The 22,171-nt window shown below is 42.7% G+C and overlaps 1 protein-coding gene across 4 annotated transcripts in view; it reads right to left on the bottom strand.

The window, feature by feature from the left end:
- LOC137159393 (transmembrane protein 263-like) overlaps positions 1-22,171 on the bottom strand; it is a 286,196-nt gene that overhangs the window by 40,973 nt on the left and 223,052 nt on the right. The window contains exons 1-2 of one of the 4 annotated variants that reach the window (XM_067557613.1): positions 10,111-10,407; positions 4,765-4,825 (exon numbers count right to left, since the gene is read on the bottom strand). The exons of 2 other annotated variants lie outside the window; for them this stretch is intronic. In XM_067557613.1, the coding sequence (XP_067413714.1) occupies positions 4,765-4,771 (7 nt within the window). In that variant the 5' untranslated portion in view covers positions 4,772-4,825; positions 10,111-10,407. Of the gene's footprint in view, positions 1-4,764; positions 4,826-10,110; positions 10,408-22,171 lie in introns of those variants that run through there. One more of the 4 variants, XM_067557610.1, reaches the window with a different exon arrangement.

The following is a 22,171-nucleotide window of genomic DNA, read 5'->3' as shown; positions in this document are numbered from 1 at the left end:
CACTTAGCAGGCAATCAATATATAAAGCAATCCAAGCACAGGGCCTCTTAACCCTAGAGCTTCTTTTTATAAGCAACTACTAACTCTTTGAAAGCTTGAGTTTCTGAATAGAAACAGACACAGCCCAGCAATACAAGGTAATCAGGACTTAACATCATCACTTCTTTTTTTACGCATTCAAAAGAGTGGATGCTCCTGCACTTCTGATGTCCTATATTAATGAGTCTTCTAGATGGTCGATTCATGACACTGAGGAAATCAGAGCATTAGTATGTGAAAAGCAAGGCAATGGATGGAGAACAAAGCAGAGAGAATGATAAATCATCATTAGATCTATAGACGTAGAACTCTGGAAAGCACAGCTTCTTCTGACTCCACTGGATTTTGCTATCACCATTACAGAGCCAGTTATATTCATACATTCGTGCTTCTATTGTAAAATAAATCCATGGATGTGGCTAACATGACATGTTGTCCAATATGCTGGCAAAACAGCATATTATCTACAGAGCTACAGCTGCATTTGGTGTGTAAAGGGAGGAGACACACTGCAGCGGCAGCTGGTTGGGGTTGACCCTGCATACCTTGTTTTTACTCAGATATATAGTCTTTATCCGCTGCTATAACCTGCAAGTATGTAATCCTTACCTGTTCATTTTATTTACCTGCTTTCAAAATGTCACCAGCTTCTCCTGCTTGACAGTCATATCACTGATAAAGGCCGGTGACTCCCAGACATCTAAATGCTTATCTAAATTTTTTCCAGCACATTAGCTATGGATAAAATACTTTCAGACTCAATATACATGACTGAAAATAAGGTAGGAACCAATGTCCAGATTTCCACTGCTTTCTTGGATAACCTCTGGGACTGTCTGCATTGTAACAGCACCAGGACTCTCAATCATTTTGGCAAATCATACCGGTTTACCAGACTATGACCTCAGCTGCTCCTGGCCAGTGACTGCTGCTTCCTGTTCAGTACTGTGCACTCTGACCTGCTATGGTGTTTGGATTGCTCTAAAATCCAGACTAAGTGCAACAGTTGCTTCTCCATTTCACACCCATATCACAAGCTCCAGTGCATGGTGTGACCCCAGGACAGCCTCAGTATTAAGGCAGGGAGCTCAGCGAACCAGTCAACAAGCCAGCAATGCCAGCCCTGGGAAACTCTTGAATACATAGTACAAATTTTCTTCTGCACTTTTTAGTGTAACCAACAGGCAGCCAGATAATCTATCTTCTTTGTTCTCCCATCCCCTACCATCCCTACTGTATCACCAGTTATAAGGTTCTGTCTGTGCTTACACTGCAATCTATTTTGGGATCCTCTACTATACTACATCAACAATAATAATCTCCAGTGTGAGTTTTGGGTGTGCAAGGACTCAGCATTGGTCTCAACAAAAGGAACTCACATGGTTGGTGCTCAGGCATTTTTGGAGGAGATCTAGTCTGGAATACTATCACCAGCAAAAAAACAAAAGAGGGAACTGAGACCCACTGGGACATAACCAGTGGATTTTACTGGCTTTTTTCCACTATTGTTGAAAACAACTCAAAGGTCAGGGGTTTCCAAACTAAACACAGCTGTACAGGAATTCAGCTGGTGCTTCCTTTTGCATGCAACATGGAGAATACACACAATTTAGGTTTGTTTTTTGTACAGAGAGACAAACTGAACACTGAAGTGGGACGGAAGCATCATGTCAGAACACAAATCTGAAGGGAAATGTCAACTCTTTTGAACTTTCCTATTTCTTCTTGAACTGCCCAGTTTTGTATTTTGCCAGCCAGGGATGCTAGGCAAACTTTGCCTAGAAAGGAAATATAGCTTGTACTTTGGGAAACAGCCTACATTTCAAAGATCTTCATATGTAAGTTTCCCCATATCTCCATTACTGTAACTTTAACTTCTTCTTCTCATTTTCTTTCTTTCAAAAAAAAAAAAAAATTTGTTGCACATTAAATTAAAAAAATTGCAATATTCTCTTAACATCTCTGTGCTCTCTACCTATAGAGCTCACACTCCAGATACCCATGCCTCTACTATACGCACCGGACGCAAACATCCACTCACCACTTGCCGACAAAAAGCAGCTACAATCCCCATTTGGGAACGTATGCTCCCTGCACCTTATAGTACATTATCTCTAAAACATCTTCCAAAGATCAAATCCATCCCAGGGTCCTTGAAAAGGTCACGTTTTGTAATGTAGCCTACAGAACAATGACATTTCAAGGATCAAAGAAAAGGTTAAAATATTCCTATAAATCCGTTCTTGGGACTTTTAAGTATTTCCTACGCAGAGGGAAATGTCATTTTTCTCATGAGCAGCTGAGGGCTGTATGATCGGTAATGGGTCTGTTAGGTGGTAAGTTATATGGTAAAAGAAAGATGTACTTCACTTCCAGACTCATGCAAATGAAACCTAATTTAATTTGAAACCTCATTTATTTATTTAGATTTAATCCAAAACTCCCACATCAAAGCAGACAGAAAAACAACAAATACTATCGGGGCTTTAATAAGAAGAAATTGCAGCAAGTCAAAATAAAACTCGGAAGAGCAGCTTCTGCATAATATTATAAATTATGGCCTTGTAGAGTAACCCAGCCCGTGAAATCCTTTACTCAGTCAGGCTGACTCCGACTGAACACTGAGGATTTAATTCAGTCGCTTAATGCTCTGTAAACCCGAGCCAACGTTGAATTTTGAGATTTGGAGCTTGGTGGTTAGAATTACAGCACTGGGGTGGAGCAGCTTTTGTGGAAAGAAAGCCCTCAGTTCTCTCTCTAGGTTCCCAGGAGTCCATTTCCAGGTTCTAAATGAAATGAGTTTATGGCTCCCACTCACTCCTTAATTGGCACTAAATTACACTCACACAGATGGCAGATACTGTACACAGGGGACAGAAGGTGGCAGCCTAGAAGAGAAGACTTGAAAAAAATTCATTTTTTTTCCTTTTTAAATGGCATGGCAGCCCCATCTCCCCAACCCCGTCACATGGTTCCCATGGCTCATTTTCACCATGCTGAACTTAACAGAGTCTATATTTGAAAATGGGGGGAATGGGTGGCTCAGGGAACCATAATGGGATATAGACCTTTTCACTCTTTTCACAAGGGTGGCCGGTGTATGAAATGAGCTGGTAGGTCTTAGACCAGCTCCCACTCAGACAAGTGTCCATTTAATAAAACCTAAACAACTGTAGGCTCTCATTGGTGCCCCCTTTTTGGTAGGCCGGGGAATACTGAACTATCGTCATCTTCTGGTCTGCTCGAACAACTGATTGCTGGGGCCTTCTCTTGCCTTCTACAGATGGGTATCTTTCCTGAATTCAGGTACTTCATGGAAAGCAAGTTTCAAAATGGTCAGGATATTTATGGCCATCCTCTGATCCCAATGTATCCCATCTAAACTCCGCTTACACTATAAACTCCTGTAGCCAATTAAACGAATGCTTTCAAAATTGAAGTCCTCTTTCTAGATGGAGACCTTATCAAATATTTCTGACTCTGTCATGTTCCTTAATCAAAACCTTAACTTCTCTTCTACCATCAGTTGGAATCATTCTCATCTTTGAACTTCCCTTCTCTTTTGTATCACACTCACCTCTTAGTCATGTATCAGTATATCATGCCAGAATTTGTCCATACGTTGGTCCTGCCTCCACTGAAAGCCTTATTTTTGCATTGCTTCCTTTCTCAATTCTCACTTTTATAGTTTTCCTAACCCCCTAACTTGTAAGTCCTGGAGTTCTTGAATGCAGCAGCCAGACTTTTTTTTCTTCTTTGTCTACAGGAAGCAGAACTATGTCTGCCCCATCCTCCCTTGTTATCCCATCCATTTGGGAATCAAGATCAAAATTGCCCAGCAGCGTTCTTAAAAACTTTCCATGGAATTGTCCCATCTCATCTCTCTGAGGCAGTATCCATCAAAATGGAATTAATTGGGCTGTGATTAGAAACCAAATTCTATTAGTCCGAATGGCTTTTGTAACATGCAGATGGAAGCTTTGTACAGAGGGCTATGTCTATGTAAAGACATAACTGTCTTTGCATATTTAGAAAAGCTTATTCTTCTAGGCCAGCCTGACCTGATGGGGTTGTTTGCACTGTGTGGTGCTTACAAGACAGCCAGGATGTGAACAGAAGATCCCAAATTCCAGCATAGCACCAATATTTACATTCAGCTGCGAATAAAAAAGGTCAAGAGAGTTAAAAACAAGGCTGTGTTATTTTAGAATTGCCTTCGTTACTTCTGCTAGACAGTTTTGCTATGTCACATAAAATGTATTCTGCCCCACTTCCTTAAAATAAATACACAAACTGGTCTATGCCTTGTCATCCAAGCTCCATTTCTGACCATCTGGGGAGACTATGCAGAGTGTATCTTGCCATGTCCCCGTCCATACAAAGAGTGGTTTTTGGCACTTTAGGCTGAGAGCACTTTCTATTTTGCCTTACAGTGATTTGCTACCTAATGTGACAGATTTGTGGTGACATCTGAATTTTGAGTTGAAGAAAATCCTAAAGGAGGATATTTATTGACAAGCATCTGTCTTTGGATCTGAAAGTTCCTCGTTCCATGGCAAAGCAACAATTAAACAGAGAAAATGCAAGACGAAAATATAGTTTTGAACACGAGAGAGAGGGGTTTAAGGGCAGATCATCTTTCAGGGCTTAATTCACAATACAACCTTTCTGTCAGAGAAGCAGGAGTGCTCATTTCCTGCTTTCAATGGGAGCCGTGGTATTTACCTTTCATACTGAGGGTTACATCTTCACCTTCTGTGGAGACAGACTGAGCAGGGAGAAGTATCTGCAAAGATTTCAGCAAAGGGAACGTTATCAAGGACGCAAAGAAGAAAAATCAATCTTTCCCTCGCCCTAAAGAATAAGCCATAATCCTACCTGTATGTAATGTTAAGGATCTTTAGTCTTTACAGTGCTGCCCGGATTAAAGGAAGATTAATGTAAAAAAATGGGTGAGATATTAAGATTCCTGAATGTGTGTAAGACATCTAGAGTACTTGAGCTATGTAGTTTGGGCTGAGAGGTAATTTGCAACACTCAAGGCTAGCAATGAAAAAAAATCACCTGCTTACCTGCAGCTGCCTGACTAAAACCTTTATAATCAACAGTGCTGTGAGAAATATGCTCTTAGCTCACTGGGCAGGGCAAGAGTTTACAAGGGAAATCTGAAGAGAGACCTGATTGTCTTGTTCTTTTTGGAAAGCTCAAGTGTAAGTGACACTTCAGAGAAGAGACAAGAGGAGAATAACTGCGTGAAGACGTCCAGGAACTGTGGGGCGCAACTATTCAGTCTGCATACAGGAGAATCAAGGAGGGGATGCTTTTATTCTGCTGACCTGACTGAGGAAGATGACAGTGAAGAGGAGAAATGGAGGAAGGGAAGAGTCATTGGGGGGAGGGCGGCAAAGGACTCACAACTGGTCTAAATAAATCAGCACAGTTGGATCTTGATCCTGATTGGGGCTTCAAAATGCTAATGGAATACAAGTAATTAATAAGAGGCATGGCCCAAACCAGATTTTTATTGAACTGTGATTAAGTGGTACTGGAAAAAGCAATGTAAATTCTGGAGGGGATGAGGGAGAAGAGAACTGTTGGAATAGCTCGTGGAGAAAGTGGTGCTGACAGCTCTGCATTAACAGAGTATATGATAGGGGAATGGGCAGTTACAGGAAACAAACAAAATGTATGTTACTTCTGAGACATCTATCTCCTTGTTACCTTATGTGCTAAATATGGCTGGAAATGGAATAAGCAAGAACCGTTCTTGCTTTTGAAATTAGTGAGCTTGGCAGAGAACTAGATGACTAGGACTGAAAGGGATAGGGGTATCAAGGTCTTAAGAATAAAGGTTCTTCAAATAAGAGAACTTGGTCCTGTAACTCCACTCCTTTGGAAGGAGGAGTCCCAAGATAGCAAAAAGACTAGCAGCAGACAATATGGAAAACTGATCTCCACCTGGAATCACAATATCGTCTCTCCCTCCTAATCCCAAAGATCTGGTATTTAGGATCCCTGGGCACCTAGGAAAGTGGGACCAATTCCTTAGACAGCTGCTATATAGGAGATAGATCCAGAACTGTCAAGCATGTTTGGAACAGCCCTGAAAGTGCTAATAAAAAGACTTGTGTGGAACTGGAAACCTTGACAATGTGTTTCATTTGAAGAACTGTAAGAAAAAAAAACAGGTTTAGGGATGACTAATGTCCCTGGTTCAAGTGCCAAGTGTGATCCTTGCAGCAGCCAGCATTAAAAATACTCAGCTTGAAGAGTTGACAGGAAGCTTTATGAAGTCAGGTGGATTCTTGCTGAAGGAGTGTTCACAAAAGAGGCCAAATGGAAGTCTTTAAAATGAAGAGAGCATCCGAGGGTGCTGAAGGAGTTGGCTGATGTGCTTGCAGAGCCATTGGCCATTATCTTTGAAAACTCGTGGTGAGTGGGGGAGGTCCAGGATGATTGGAAAAAGGCAAATATAGTGCCCATCTTCAAAAAAGGGAAGGAGGAGGCTCCGGGGAAGTACAGACTGGTCAGTCTCACCTCAGTCATTGGAAAAATCATGGAGCAGGTCCTCAAGGAATCCATTTTGAGGCACTTGGAAGAGAGGAAGGTGATCAGGAACAGACAGCATGGATTCACCAAGGGCAAGTCATGTCTGACCAACCTGATTGCCGTCTATGATGAGATGACTGACTATGTGGATGTGGGGAAAGCAGTGGACGTGATATACCTTGACTTTAGCAAAGCTTTTGATATGGTCTCCCACAGTATTCTTATCAGCAAGTTAAAGAAGTACGGGTTGGATGAATGAACAGAAAGGTGGATAGAAAGCTGGCTAGATCATCGGGCTTAACAGGTAATGATCAACGGCTCCATGTCTAGCTCGATGTCAAGTGGAGTGCCCCAAGGGTCGGTGCTGGGGCCAGTTTTGATCAACATCTTCATTAATGATCTGGAGGATGGGGTGGATTGCACCCTCAACAAGTTTGCAGATGACACTAAGATGGGGGGAGTGGTAGATACGCTGGAGGGCAGGGATAGGATACACAGTGACCTAGACAAATGAGAGGATTGGGCCAAAAGAAATCTGATGAGGGTCAACAAGGACAAGTGGACTGGGATAGAAGAATCCCATGCACTGATATGGACTGGGGACTGACTGGCTAGGCAGCAGTTCTGCAGAAAAGGACCTGAGGTTACAGTGGACAAGAAGCTGGATATGAGTCAGCAGTGTGCCCTTATTGCCAAGAAGGCTAACGGCATATTGGGGTGCATTAGTAGGAGCATTGCCAGCAGGTTGAAGGAAGTGATTATTCCTCTCTATGTGGCACTGGTGTGGCCTCATTTGGAGTACTGTGTCCAGTTTTGGGCCCCCCACTACAGAAAGGATGTGGACAAATTGGAAAGAGTCCAGCAGAGGGCAACTAAAATGATTAGGATGCTGGAGCATATAACTCATGAGGAGAGGCTGAGGGAACTAGGCTTGTTTAGTCTGCAGAAGAGAAGAATGAAGGGGGATTTGATAGTAGCCTTTAACTACCTGAAAGGGGTTCCAGGGAGGATGGAACTAGGCTGTTCTCAATGGTAATAGATGGCAGAACTAGGAACAATGGTCTCAAGTTGCAGTGGGGGAGGTCTAGGTTGGATATGAGGAAAAACGTTTTTCACTAGGAGGGTGGTGAAGCACTGGAATGGGTTACCTAAAGAGGTGGTGGAATCTCCATCCTTAGAGGTTTTTAAGGTGTGGCTTGATAAAGTCCTGGCTGGGATTATTTAGCTGAGGTTAGTCCTGCTTTGAGCAGGGGGTTGCACTAGATGAACTCCTGAGGTCCCTTCCAATCCTAATCTTCTATGATTCTATGAAGAGATACAGGAGAGAGACGTAGGAGAAACTGAATACCTGGAAATCAAAAGTACAAGGATTCCCCAAACCAGAGGACATCAAACATCAGAAGAAACTGTTCCATGCAGTACACAAAGGATAATAAGTATATGTAGAATAAACTAAAAGCCGTAATAAAAGATAGATCTTTTACGCCATATTCTTATATATGCTTTTAGCAGCCTTGGAGTGGGTTTTCAGCCCTTTCTTTATACAAAAGACACAATAGTGTTTCATTATGAAAGAAAGACTCAGTGAACCAATGAATTTGAGAGAGAGTTAGAAAGAATTTACAGATAAAGAGGTAAGAGCGGATTCTGGGTGCTTAGTATTTCAGGGAGAAGGAAGAAACAGTCCAGATGGGGTCAGCAGTGTTTCCTGCATGGTGAATAATGTTTATGTCTGACAAGAATAGTGTAAAGATAGGAGACATCCCATGTGATGCAGGCAGTGGTGGTTTAACAAACTGCGGAACATGGAAGATAGCTTAAGCTGTTGCACAGACTATGGTATTACATGCATCAGGATAAGGAAGACAAAATGAGAGCCTAGCCAGAAGAGATGGAGGACACGGTCATCTGGTGCAGTATGCAGCTGGCGTATGCAGATTCTCTTGTGAAGAGTTTACAAAGAGAAAGGGAAAATGTCAAGTGAAGGCACTTTTTACTATGTCAATTAGGAGAGCTAAGAAAGTGCCCTTAGGTTGGAAGCTGGCAGGAGTAGTATAACTCCCGCAGTTGCTAGAGTGCACCTAAAACTTGGAAAGGATGATGCAGGAAAGCCACTGCATTTTCTGAGAGGACAGATATGTACTCTTCAGACTTTTGCATTGTGTTGAAAGCATGGCAGATCTCTGTGGGTGTTTATAAACTGAAATCAGGCTCATCACTCAATACCTAGGAGTTCCTGGAACTGAATAAAGGACACAATTTTTCTGAAGATCAAAGATTAATTGTCATAAAGATTTAAAAAGCGAAAAGTTCATTTGTTTCCTTAGTCATCTCCCCCCTTTTCCTCCAACTGGCTCTCTCTTGGTAATGGCCGAGACAGGAGGAATAAGATACAGCCCAGGTTGTGAACATTACCACCACATTCCTTCTCTTAGGAACTCCAGCTTCTCCCCTAATGATTAGAAGGGGTTTGAAGATGGAATGATGTGAGATTTTAACATCTGGCACCCAAAAGCCAAGAACAAGGGTGTGTAACTGAAGAAGAGAGACATTATATTGCACCACTACTGTGCACAGAACTTTACAGAGAGGTCAGGCAGCAGACTTGTCTACTAAAGAGCTTATACTATTGGAGAAGAAATTCAAGTTATGCTGATCAGAGAAAGTGAGGGGAATCAGAAAGGTGAAGAAATGTATCATTAAAGCTTACATTATGGCTTGCCTCAGACAACAGCAATAATATTGAAGTACAAAACACCCACTGAATTAGGTGACCCCTGAAGTAGTAATATATTATAGAAAAGGAAGAAAGTGTCTAGGTTTAGAATCTTGCTGGTACTTGTGTGAGAGAGCTCCTCTTTAGTGAAGGCAGGATGGATGCTTTCTTTGGAATGCAGCATGCAAAAAACATGGTGTGTGTATGTTTGTGAGCACACGCTAGAATAGTTTGAATCTCTAGGCAGTTATAGGTCAGATTCTGATTGAAAATTATCCTTATTTTTGGTGTCAAGTTTAAAAAAGGTTTGTGACTAGCATTATGGACTGTGGACCAGGGATATATTGGGTTCTAGTTCCCTATAAGCAACCAGGACTCCCCATGAAAGCCTGGTTAAGTCTTAACATCCTTTTACAGCTCACGTTACCCAAATGTAGAACTGGGTATACAGTAGGAATTTCATTAAAACCAGATTCTGCAGCTGAGTGGAACTTTCTTTGGGAAAGAGATTACACAACAAGAAGGGAATCTATGCACTGAGTAAACCTGTCCCAGATATTTGACCTGCTATATTAAGCTAAGGTTCAATAACAAATTAATGGAATCTGTGGCCCCATTAATCTTCCCATAATGAACACCAGCTCAAGCAAACTTTCCTGCCTGAGATACTTGAAGACATTTTATATTGGCAAATTTACCTTATAGAACATGAAATCATATAAAAGTGATTTAAAGGCACTGAATTCAAGACATTCTCTCAAAAGCATTGCAGAGGGTAAATTGGCACAGTAAATTAATACACTAACCTTCAACCTCTGGAGAACTGAGGGAGGTCACCAATGAAATAAATCTGATGGCAATTGCATAGTCTTTGGTGGACATTTGTCCACATCACAAAAGTCGTATGGTATGGCAACATGCCAAAATTGGCAGCGTCTGATCAGAAGTAACACAGAATTGGGAAAGATATGAAATGTTGCTGGCAAGGACCAATCTTGTTAGCAGAGCTGGAGAAAGAAAGGATGCGGAAACAAGACTGGAATATCAGGAGTGCTGTAGTTCAGCACAGAGATACACTGGCACAGCTATTCTGAGGAGCCCAGGGCTGGAATATCACGGGTTGCTACGGTTTAGGAGTAAGGTGCTTTGGCAGGGCAGTGGGAGAAATCTTGCCCAGCGCCTGCCTCAACTGTCTCTTGTGCTTTGGCCATGGCTATGAGTGCTGCATTTTCCTGAGCTTTTCCCCAGGAAACTTTATGTAAACAGTATTAAAACCAAGCGTGGCTGTTAGTGTTAGCAAATTCAGATGCTGCTATCACCAAAGTCTGGTGAGCTAAAAAGAAGTGACTGATCGGCAAAGGCTCCCAGCAGACTACAAAGTGAGCCAGCTGGATTCCCCCTAGTCTCTCTGCAGAGAAACACCGCAAGGGAGTAAACAATGAGACACCTGACCGGCAACATCTGAAATATGTTCTGTCTGGCAGACTTGGACGTAAAGTGCCAGATTTTCAAAAGTGCTCAGCGCCTACAACTAGGGCCAGATTTTCAAAAGTGCTTCTGTGGAAGCTGCTGGATGCTGAGTGCTTTTGAAAAATCTGGCCCAAAGGATCTACTCTGAATAAAACAATTTTTTTTTCTGGAATTCAGATCCCTTAACTGTAAGTTGAACGCTGCCTGGGACCAGAAACAGTGTCCCAGCTGAACTGGGAAAGAACAAAGTTATATCATTAGCAGCAGCAGCAATCTTGTGTGAGCATGCCAGGGCTGAGACATCTTGAATAGAAACAGACAGTATGAATTACAGCCAAATTGTTTAAAGCAGCCCCCTAGCAACAAAGACATACAGCAATCAAACATTGAAGAAGTTAATAAATAAACCTAAGGAATATCATTCCACTTATTTCTGATCTGTTCCATTGTATTGCAGGCTGGAGAAAGGGAGTAAGAAACCCCTGTGCAGAACTACTAATCTCCAGCTCACATGTGGGATTCGTAAGTAGAACAGGAGGAAAATAAACATGGCAGCAGTGTGAGGTAGTGTGGTGATGCACAAGCACCAGGCAGTGCTGCATTTGCTTTGGGGTCAGGAACTTTTCTCACATATATTGCCAGATCTCCTACCAAAACACGTTTTCTCTGCATTCTGTAGCAGGAGCCATCCACTCATTTCAATGGAAACACACAACAAATGCTTTAGGGACTTGAAAATTTTTGATCTAGAAGGCACTTGGAATGTGTGCACATTCCATGAAGTCACAGCCAAGCATCTAACCAGTTATCCACCAGAGATCACAGTGGCTGTGAACCTGTTGAGTTAGATTTCTGGAAAAATAAAAGATTTTAAATGGATCTATCTAATCTAGGTCATTTTTCATTAGCACTAGCTGCAAATTGGAGTTCACCTGCCAGCTAGGCTCACCTTGACATTCTCAATTCTGTGCATTTTGTACTATGAATTTACTTACGTTATTATGTTTTTACTGAGAATTTCCATTTAAATACATTGCATATTTCTATGCGTCACCAGTGAAATTGCTTAAAATGGCATGAAACTGAACCCTCCAGAAAATGAGGGCAACCTGACAGGTCTGATAATGCACGTATTGATACAAGGACTAGACAAGATTAAATTCTGCTATTTAGAGAGTAGCAGTTCATAATTAGGGGTGCAAGGTTCTTTGTTGAAAATTTTAAGTGGTTTCCCACTGAATGCATTAGAAAGATCATCACATTCCATTACTGTTTCATAGCTCAGAATAAAGATTTTATCACATACTAGGGGACCGTCTTTAACAAACACTTTACCTGATAAAAAAGTAAACTTATTAACATTGAATAATTCCTTGCTTATCTCCAAGTGCCACGCAATAGCAAAACTGAGATGCTGAAAACGATAAACCTATTCAGTGAAAGCCATTGGCCTCTCCTCAAACTCAACCATTTATCATTAGGAAATAGCATTAGGATGCTGGACATAAATGGAGTTTTCCAGCTGGTTACTGGTGATGTCGTACTTGCATCACTGACTGATGCACAATAAATAATCAAGTGAGACTACTCCTTATTGCTACTTTATTTGCTTTGCAATTTCCATTTCATGGCAGCAATAGGACACTCCAAGCAGAACATTTCTAGGAGATCAGTGTTCTACCCAGGTGATTAAAGTCACTTTGTCTTTGGCCTTGTATTATATAATACCTCCCGAGGCAGTGTGCTATAATTGCCCAGCAATGCACGACTTTAAGTGTGTCTTATTGCTTTACAATAGAATGGAACCCTCTTAAACTAATACCTGTTCAAGTAATTAACCTATTATAAAGAAAAAATAAATCAGTGCACCAAGGTTATGCATTTAAAAGAACTCCACTGTGTTTCTTTCATTTAAATTTCAAAGCCGATGTCAATGTTGTTTCAGATCTACAAAGACAATTATTTCATGCACTGTCAGGTTACTTGCAAATCATCGCAAATACACCAGGGTCTACGAGGATACAGATTTCAAAGTGCATTGATATTCCACAATCTTTGCTCTGTAGTAACTGGACAGATTGGATTCCCTAGTTTAGCTTTCACTTATTAAACTTCTTTTTTCCCTTTTCAGCAGATGAAATGGATGAACATACAATACAGACACTTTATGTGATCCTGCAAGAATTATCTGAGGTTTGACCTCTGGAAATGTGGGTTGTCTCTTGACTGTCTTGTTTGTTTTCATATGGATTGGATTTTATAGCCCTTGTGAACAGGACTATTCTGCAGGACTGGCAACATGTGTGGTCTCACGACAATGCTCTTTTTAGATTTTCCTCTCCACATCCCATCTTGTTCATCTTTATGATTCTCCTAGCTTCTGTCAGGTGGCTGAAGATCGCAGGGCTCCAAGGTTCAGCTCTTAGGAATCAGTAAGTAAGCTAGCACAGACCATAGTGTTTAAGGCCAGGGTTTCAAAGAGGCCTGTGGTGCCTGCTGAATTTCAGTAGGAGTTGGGTGTCCATTCCTTTGGGGTTCTTTGAGTAGGCCTACAATGATATAACTTGCATCATGCTCCAGAAAGGACCTTTAAAGTTCTGGATTTTGAAAATTAACTTTGGTCCACAACAGTAAATACACATGCAACCCCATACTTGGAGTTTGCCAGCTCCTGGAGTTCCACACTGAGCCTGTAGGGCAGTGTTTCTCAACCTTTTAAGTAGCAAGTAACCCCTAACTTCTGAAAATTTTAATAAATACCCCAACACTCAATTTTCCATGGGATTTTATATTTACAGACTAATGGGAGCCATATGTTGGAAGAAGAGCTGAGTATATAAGGCTGTGATATGACAGATGTCAGATCTAGTGTGGGTAGGGTTACCTCCTTTACACCAGAGGTGCACAACTCAAGTATGTACCTGGGCTAGAGGTGAGGTTGGCCAAAGCTAGGAGGCTTTGAGCGGCATGCCAATGCTGGGGAATGTAAAGCGCCATGCCAAATTTTTTGCCATAGATTTGAGAGGAGGAAGGGGTGAGAGAGAGAGAGAGACAGGGAAGGAGGGCAAAAGAGAGAGACAGGAAAAGAGGGTAACTGGTGAAATCTGGGGATGTCATAGTTGTCAATTTCACTGCTCAGCTAGAGCAGTGAAATTGACAAGTTTTCTGGGCACTGGACTTTGAGCCAGGGAGGAGGGCTGCCACCTGGCTGCCAGCCTAGGAGGTGGGTGACTCCCACCCAATCCAAGCTGGGGCAGAGGAGGCTTCTACACCAGCTGGGACCCAGGGATGTGGGCAGGTGGCTGCTGACCATCTTCAAGCCGGGGCACTGGAGGCTGTCCCTCAGCTCGGAGCTGGGGTGTGGATGGCTGCCACCCAGCTGTGAGCCCAGCTCACGAGATGCAGGAGGCTGCCACCGGGCTCCCACCTGGGAGCTGGGACCCGGCGGGAAGCGAGGCACTGCTGCCTGCCTTCCTTATAAGCTAGCAGCTGCCACCTGCCTCCCAGCTGGGATATGTGACCGAGCAGGAAGCGGGGGGCTGCCGCCCACCTCCCACAGAAGTCGGCAGCTGCTGCCTGCCTCCCCTTCACTCTGTTTTTCCCCAGGTACCTCCTGCCTGTGTCTCACGTACCCCCAGGGGTACGCGTACCACTTGTTGAGAAACTATGCTCTAGGGGATCCTATCCACGGAGGCAACAACTTTAATGACTACAAGGGTCCTTTGACACCATTCCCCAGCGTGCCTGGAGTCGGGGTGGGGACAGAATGGACTGGAAACTCTTGCGGAGGCCAGTTGGGAGACTTTGCATGGGGTTATATGGATAAGCAGTTTACTGGGCCAACGGTGAGCCAAGGCTGCTCAGCCCCACAGGGTAGGTCTGTGCTGGGAGATGTGATTCCCAGTGTGGGTAGACAGACTCGTGCTAGCTCAGCTCGACCTAGTGAGCTAAAAATGGCAGTGTGGATGTTGCGGCATCAACAACAGCGTGGGCTAGCCACCTGGAGTCCAAACTTGGGCAACTAGCCCAACCTGCTGCGCGTGTTACAACATCCACACCGCTAGTTACAGTGTGATAGTTCCAGGTGAGGTAGTGCTGCAAGTCTGCCTACCCGTGCTGGGAATCACACCTCCCCGCTGCAGTGCGGACATGCCCTCAGTGGAAAGGAACACGCTGAGTCAGAGACAAAAAGACAACTTTTTGTTTTAGTTTTGATCTTTGAAGCTGTGAGAGAAAGAAGCAGAACAGCTCAGGGAGTCTCTGATTAACTCCCACTCCCCACAAAGGGAGTCTGAACTGCTGTGGGAAGGTTGCATGGATCAGGTTGCTCCAGCCCTGTGGAGACACCCACATCCAGACTGGCAGAAATCTGACCTCATGCTGGCTGAAACTGCCACGACTCCAGATCAGAGAGCCAGCAAGCTTCGTAAGAGCCCAGAGAGGACTCTGCTCTACACCCAGGGGCGAAGACACAATAAGGAGACCCTTTCTGTTTACACTGGCCAATGTTCACAACACTGCAGTACTCATCTCAGGACTCAACCTCAGTATGCCATCTACCTAGGAAGATGCCAGGGAGAGAGCTAAGAGTTGGGAAGAGTTCTGAGCACTGGGAGGTGGGGAATTTGTTGATGTGTTAATATGCATTAGTTAACCCTGACCATTTCCTTTCCTTTCCTATTTTCCTGCTTCCAGTAAAGTTCCACTTTGTTATATAGTTATTTTGGGGTGTCATTTCTTTGCTGTGGTTTGTTTTGATGGGCTTTATTGTTGCTTTTGTACATCTGTGGCTTTTGATGCTCCTTGTCTGTTAGCAGCATTGTTCATTTTCCCAAGGGACAACATCCCTCATGTCTTGGGCACAGTGAGGAATCACGTTGGGTGGAGGCATGAAGAGTTAGAAAAAGAACCTATAACCCACCCCATACAAGGTGAAGGGAGAAGTCACTCTAAGTTGCAAGTACCAGGAGGGGGAGGCATGCGCCACACTTGGAGGAGGGGCTATACACCAGCAGTATGCTTGATGTTAGAGAGATAAGACCTATTTCCTTGCTCAATGCAGAATTGTTTCCTGCACTAAAATATTTAGTGTTTTGTACAATCTAATGTTAAAGATTCCAGATGATGGGACATCCATCTCTTACTATGGAAAATTATTCTATATCTCACTGTCAGGAAGAGTTCTCTGATATTCAGCTTAATTTCTTTTCTTAAATTAACACTCCCCTTGCCTCCAACATACTCAGGCTGTGTCTACACGGCCCTACAGTTTGGACTACAGGATTGTGAACTGCAGTGTGCACTTATGTGCTGCACTGAAACTTCCCTGTGTGGATGCTGCAGGTGCAAAATAAAAGGTACCTAGTTCACATTTAAAGTTCATTTACATGAACTAGGTACCTTTTAATTTGCACCAGCAGCATCCACACGGGGGAGTTACAGCACAGCACACCAGTGCGTGCTACAGGTCACACCCCCGGAATCCGAACTGCAAGGCCATGTAGACAACACCTTAGTTACATCGCCTTGGACCACCCTAAATAATTCCTTTCCCTCTGTGGTGTTTGCACTCTCCAAATACAGTTGCAATGTGTCTCTTTAGTGGCCATGATAGACATACTTAGTTTTTCAAAGTCAATCCCACCAGATCCTTAATAATTTCTGTGGCTTCCATCAGCATGGGGTTTCAGTATTAACCTATGAACAAAGAAACAGACGTCAAAGAAAAAAATTACATTCTATTTTCTCCCATAACGTGGGTGAAGTGAGTTCTCTAATGTAACAGAATGCTGAAAAATGATGTGCGATGCCTATTTAGAGCCCACGCTACTCGACCACTACTGAGGGCTCTTGATATGTAACAAAAACACCATGTGCTTGAGAGCCAAATGGGAATGCACTGATCACCAGGCTCTAAACTAAGGGGTGCTGGGGAGGCTGAAAGCCATAAGGAGTTTAAAGTTGGTTTTGCAGAGTATTATGATCTCAGTCATTTTTCTATCCCCCAGACAATATTTTGCACCTACTGTCTTCAAAAATCAGTTTGCTATTTACATATGGAGAGTCTATATATTACACACCCCCATCACTCACTTCTATCATCTTTAACAATAAGCTTTCCCCTTCATATACCACAAGAATAAGGCTACTGTAACAGGGAACAGTTTGAAGTCTATATAGCATGCACATAAAACCAGCAGCAGGTCATGACCTATCCCTCCTGAACTACCAGAGAAGTACATACTCCTTTCCACTGCTACATGTGCATTTCATTCAAAGAGGCCTCACTGACAGAATGACATTCAGAGAATGACTTTGGCTGATGGTTGCCGCAGAACAGATCTTACAAGGCAACCTTTGGAAATGCAAACAAAAGATGTTTCTCCTTCGAGCACTGAAAACAATTCCATATCCTAACAGGGGTCTCCAGTGCAGGCAGGTAATAAGGATGTGTGCACAGCTCACAACAAACTGGGGAGGGGAGAACTGACACTACACCACCCGATGGTCCCTTAACATAACTTCCCCCCACCAAGAAGCATACAGGATGAACAAGAGATTCTGTCTCACAGAATGTAGAAAGTTCACCTCAAGCACGTTTGCAGCCTAATGAGACTCTCGAGTTGCACCTCCTATTAGCAGATGGACAAATCCCAAAATTTAACAGTTGGAAACACTTTCCCTTTAACAATCTCTAGCCTCCCTAACCAGATTGCCAATAAACAGAGCATATTGCACAGATGGACTAATAACGCAATCCTAATTCAATTGCCTAGAACCATTTTCTGTGCACACTCTATTAAAAGCAGCCACTCAGCTAGTAATGTCTTAGAAACCGGGACAGGATCTCCTTCCGAAGGAGAGAAAGGAAATGTACTGACTTTGATTAGCTGACATCTGTGAGACAGCTCTCTTTGATAGCATGCTTAGAGTCACCAGCAATTCTGTGTCCATGGACAGTGGCTTCCAGCCACACTAACAGTGTGATCGGCTTGCCCTTGGCTCATCTTTCAGCCTTGTGGCTCCTAACTGATTCACCTACCTGAGCTGGAAGTGTCCGACAGCCTTATCCACTAAGCTGCGCAGATATTTGTGTTGAAGGGGAAATAAGTCAATGCCACACGCTCAGGACCTGTTAATGTTCTTTCCACTTCCCTTTTTCCCAGGTCTAGCGTATAAAGAGGAATATACTCCCCAAAGAGATGAGAGGCATTTTCTGTTTGGTCAGTGGACAACCTGTCCTGACACAAATGACTCTTCTCTTTCTTTACTTTATGCAAAACTTCTTGGTTGATTTCCATTAGCTACATGTTGTCTCAACGTGCGGTTCAGTCATTAACTAGGGAGAGTTATGAGTAAGGCGTGGCATGGGGTAAAGTGGGAGAAGGAATCAGACTGCACTGTTTTATGTTTAAAGTTTGCTCTTCCTATTATTTAAAGCCAAACTGCCAGAAGCCATGGGCTGATGTACAGCAAGGGATTGATTATCTTGCCCAGGCGGCACAGTTGAAGTTCATGAGATTCAAATCAGTTGCAAAAAGGGGACGTGAGGCCCATCAACAGACATGATGGTTGGAGCCAGGAAAACGCTGTCTTACTCCTCCATCTGCACTCCAGATCGAAGGCACATACAATGGGTCACTCAGAGAGTAGCTCACTTGCCATGTGCTATTAGTCTCTCTTTGCCCTGGTTTGGGGAAGTGGATGGTTACCTACATTTGAGGTTAGGTACTGTTACTAAAGCAGAGAGTCTTGTAGCACTTTAAAGACGAACGAATTTAATTTCTGCAGGCATAAGCTTTCGTGGCCTGTAACCCACTTCGTCAGATGTAAGGAATAGAAATCAGAGAGGACGTATATATATACATCCAAGGGTAAGGAACAACAATGAGGAAGGTAGGTATAAGTAAAGTCCATTCAGTTAGAGTAGTTGAGGCCTATTCACAACCATTGATTAGGAGGTGAGAATGTGTGAACAGTGACAATTACTTCTTGTAAGGACATAACCATTCCAAGTCCCTATTTAGACCCAGTTTGATTATGTCAAGTTTGCAGATGAGTTCCAGCTCTGCAGTTTCTCTTTGAAGTCTGTTTTTGAAGTTTTTTTGTACAAGTATGGCAACTTTCAAGTCAGCTACAGAGTGTCCTGGGAGACTGAAGTGTTCTCCTACTGGTTTATGGATGTTCCCATTTTTTATGTCTGATTTGTGTCCATTTATTCTTTTGTGTAGTGACACTCCGGTTTGGCCAATGTACATACTAAAGTACACACACACACAGGCCTACAAACTAAGTTTTGAAAGTCGTTTTCATTGCATTTACTTTCTAGGCTTCCAGTTCTGTTGTGTTATGTGTGTGACTGGAGCACCAATGATTCCTCCTCTGAAGGATGTATATATACAGTACCATGACAAGCCTCACATCTCCCTTAATTTTCTTTCACTAGCTGTCACACTGGAGATCCATCCTGCCACTTCTGGGGTATCCTTCCCTCTTACTCCTGCTCCTGTGAGGTATCAATATGCTTGAGAGAACCTCAAACTACTAAGAACTCCTTTGAAGGTAATGGGTCTGGATGGCCCATCACAGCTAATTTTCACTGCAGAAAACTCTCTCCAGCTCTGAGCCTGGTAGCATGAGCTCCCTCTTTGCTATTTTGCCTGCCTAATTTTTTTTTTTTAATATAGTCTTTATTTTGGCATTACCTTGGGGGAAAACTTGCTGTACATTATCTTGCACACTGTCTGGGTAATGGCTTAGCCTGGCACATCACTTTTCTTTTCCTCTGGCATCTTGACAAGCTGTTGGGCAGAACTATTTGAGAGCTTGAAACAATGTTTCCACTTTTGAAAATTTTCTCCCAATATGACCAGGAGCCAGCACTGAAGAAAAAGGCCAGTGAGTCAGCAACTAAACAAGGAAAGCTCTCTGCATTAGTCAGTAAAGCCACTGTATATTAACTTCTTAGGCAATATGTTCAGAAACAGAGGCTGTGTGCTTACTACCAATTCTTTCGAGGGGGAAGCGGCAACGCCCGTGGAAAGCACTATTTATTTGAACACTACACTGGAAAGAATAACAAAGAATTAGCTGAACTAAGGGCTTGTGACAGTGATGCACTGAATAGATATGGCTAGAGTCAGGTATAATGGAGAAAGATAAGAACATAAGAATGGTTACACTGGGTCAGACTCATGTTCCATCTAGCCCAGTATCCTGTCTTCTGACAGTGGCCAATGCCAGGTGCTTCAAAGGGAATGAACAGAACAGGTAATCATCAAGTGATCCATCCTGCCGGCCATTCCCAGCTTCTGATACACCACTGCAAGTCCCTCTCAAGTCCTGCCAGTTGTGTCCCATACCACTCCGTTATACGAAACTCAGACTCTCCACAGTTTTTTCAATGCACCTCAATCCTGACCTTCAACATCTACTGCTGCAGCAGGCCCGAGCCTTTCTTTAAGCAAAGGAAACTGGTAATCATACCCAACTGTTGGGAAATAAGACGATGATACAAAGCATTCAGTAAATTCTAGGCTGAGTCCCCCAAACTCATTTTACTTGTGGCCCATTCAGAATTTGAACCCAGATCTCATGCATTAACTCACTGCAACACTTAAAACCCTCAGAAACTGGTAAAAAATGTGCCAACATGAAGATATGTTTGATGGGCAGAAATCAAGCTGAATGATCTTGCATACAGATAATATGAGCTTGAGAAAAAAATATTGAAAAAACCAAAATGCCTATCAAAGTCCAAGTATGATAATTATCAAGGATTTTAATGAAACTCACTTCATGACAAACTGCATGTTAAGAAATTAGACAGAATGCTGAATATTTTAATACCAGATCTTCCTTGGGGAGAGAAAGGAGTCAGGGAAAGAGGCAAAGAGACAGAGAATAAAATTGTTTTCTTCAAAAAAAACCCTTTCATTTGAAAAGTTAGCTCCCGTTGCGGTGTGCAGCTGGGAAATAATATATTATATCTGTCCATCTCCAGGCCGTCTTCAGAATATCTGGTGACATTTCCAGCAGGGACCTGCAGCAGATCCGACCTCTTATAATATCCTAATTAAATGGCTGTTATTCATACAAGAGAGACACAGTGGTCGAAGTGACACACCAGATAACATGACAAGCCAGCCTGGCCTGTTGACAGCAACTGCTCCAATAAGTCAAGCCTAAGTGAAAAGTGGAAATCTGAACACAAGTAAAATGATTACAGAGGGCTAACTTCTCCCTCCCCTTGTCTGATGTGTGCTGACAATGTGGGCTACTATGATTTAAGTGGCTGCCAAAGAACATCCTGAGATTAGTCCATATACTCTCTCCTGTAGTGTATTTCTGTGCATGTACATAGGCATGAAACAAAGGGCACCAGACTCTGTTCTGAAATACCTGCATGGACTCTTAGAAAGTTATTGAAGAATCTTGAGTAGCCCAAACAGACCTGGATCACCTCTTAATTGTGTAAAAGAGACCTAGCAACTATATGAAAATCATTTCATTCAAGTAACCAATTGGCACTACACTGATACTGCTGAATGCAGTCACTGGGAGCCAGTTTGCTACACTTTTCAGATTGTGGTGAGAGAGGATTCTTCATAAATTTTACATATAGCCAGGTAGCAGAAGAAAACCTAATTTGCTGGATGTCCAGTCGGTCATCTAAAAATTTCAATATTTGGATGCAGGCGGTCTGTCAGCCTGAAAAACTGATATTCCTGTCAGCTTGTTTAATTTTGTTCTCTGCTGTGCTGAGGACCTGGAAAGGTGTTAGAGCAACAGCATAAGACAAAAGAAAGAATTTGGAGTGATTGCAGAAACCGAAAATCCTCTGCACCCCCATCCACAAAAACTGTCAGCAATGTAAGATCAACAGCCATGTGCAGGTTCAGGGAGGATAGCAGAATATTAATCTACAGCAGTGATACTCAGATCTCAGTGGTTCAGAAGCCAAATGACTATATATTCATATTTAAACAGTATGATGGGAAATTTTTATAAATTATATATATAAAAATTAAGTTATATATATATAAATAATTCTCACAGCAAAATGACTCACCAAGTATGATTATTTCATCTACTACAATAACATAGTAAGAGCATCCTGATTGGTTAGTAGCTTAAATTAGTTAATAATTAAATAACACAGAGCTTTAATATCATGTGCGGCAAAGAAATGCAGGAGGCACATTAAAGAGCCACCTGTAGCTCACGAGCCTGAGTGTCATTGATTTACAATGATACAAAGGTCATTTTCTGAGACTTGCTGCTCTAGAAAAGCACCATTCAGACTACATCCAGAATGTTTTGGCCTATGAAGATCTTCCTCAATGGCTGAATGGCCACTCAGAGAACTTGATGGACATTCTGTCACTCCCCTAACAG

Source organism: Emydura macquarii, unplaced genomic scaffold (genome assembly GCF_026122565.2).
Source record: "Emydura macquarii macquarii isolate MOO-44397 ecotype Brisbane River unplaced genomic scaffold, CSIRO-AGI_Emac_v2 contig_1876, whole genome shotgun sequence".
Classification (NCBI taxonomy): Eukaryota; Metazoa; Chordata; order Testudines; family Chelidae; genus Emydura; species Emydura macquarii.
The sequence above is the reverse complement of the archived record's forward strand: the minus strand, read 5'-3'. Positions and strand labels throughout refer to the sequence as shown.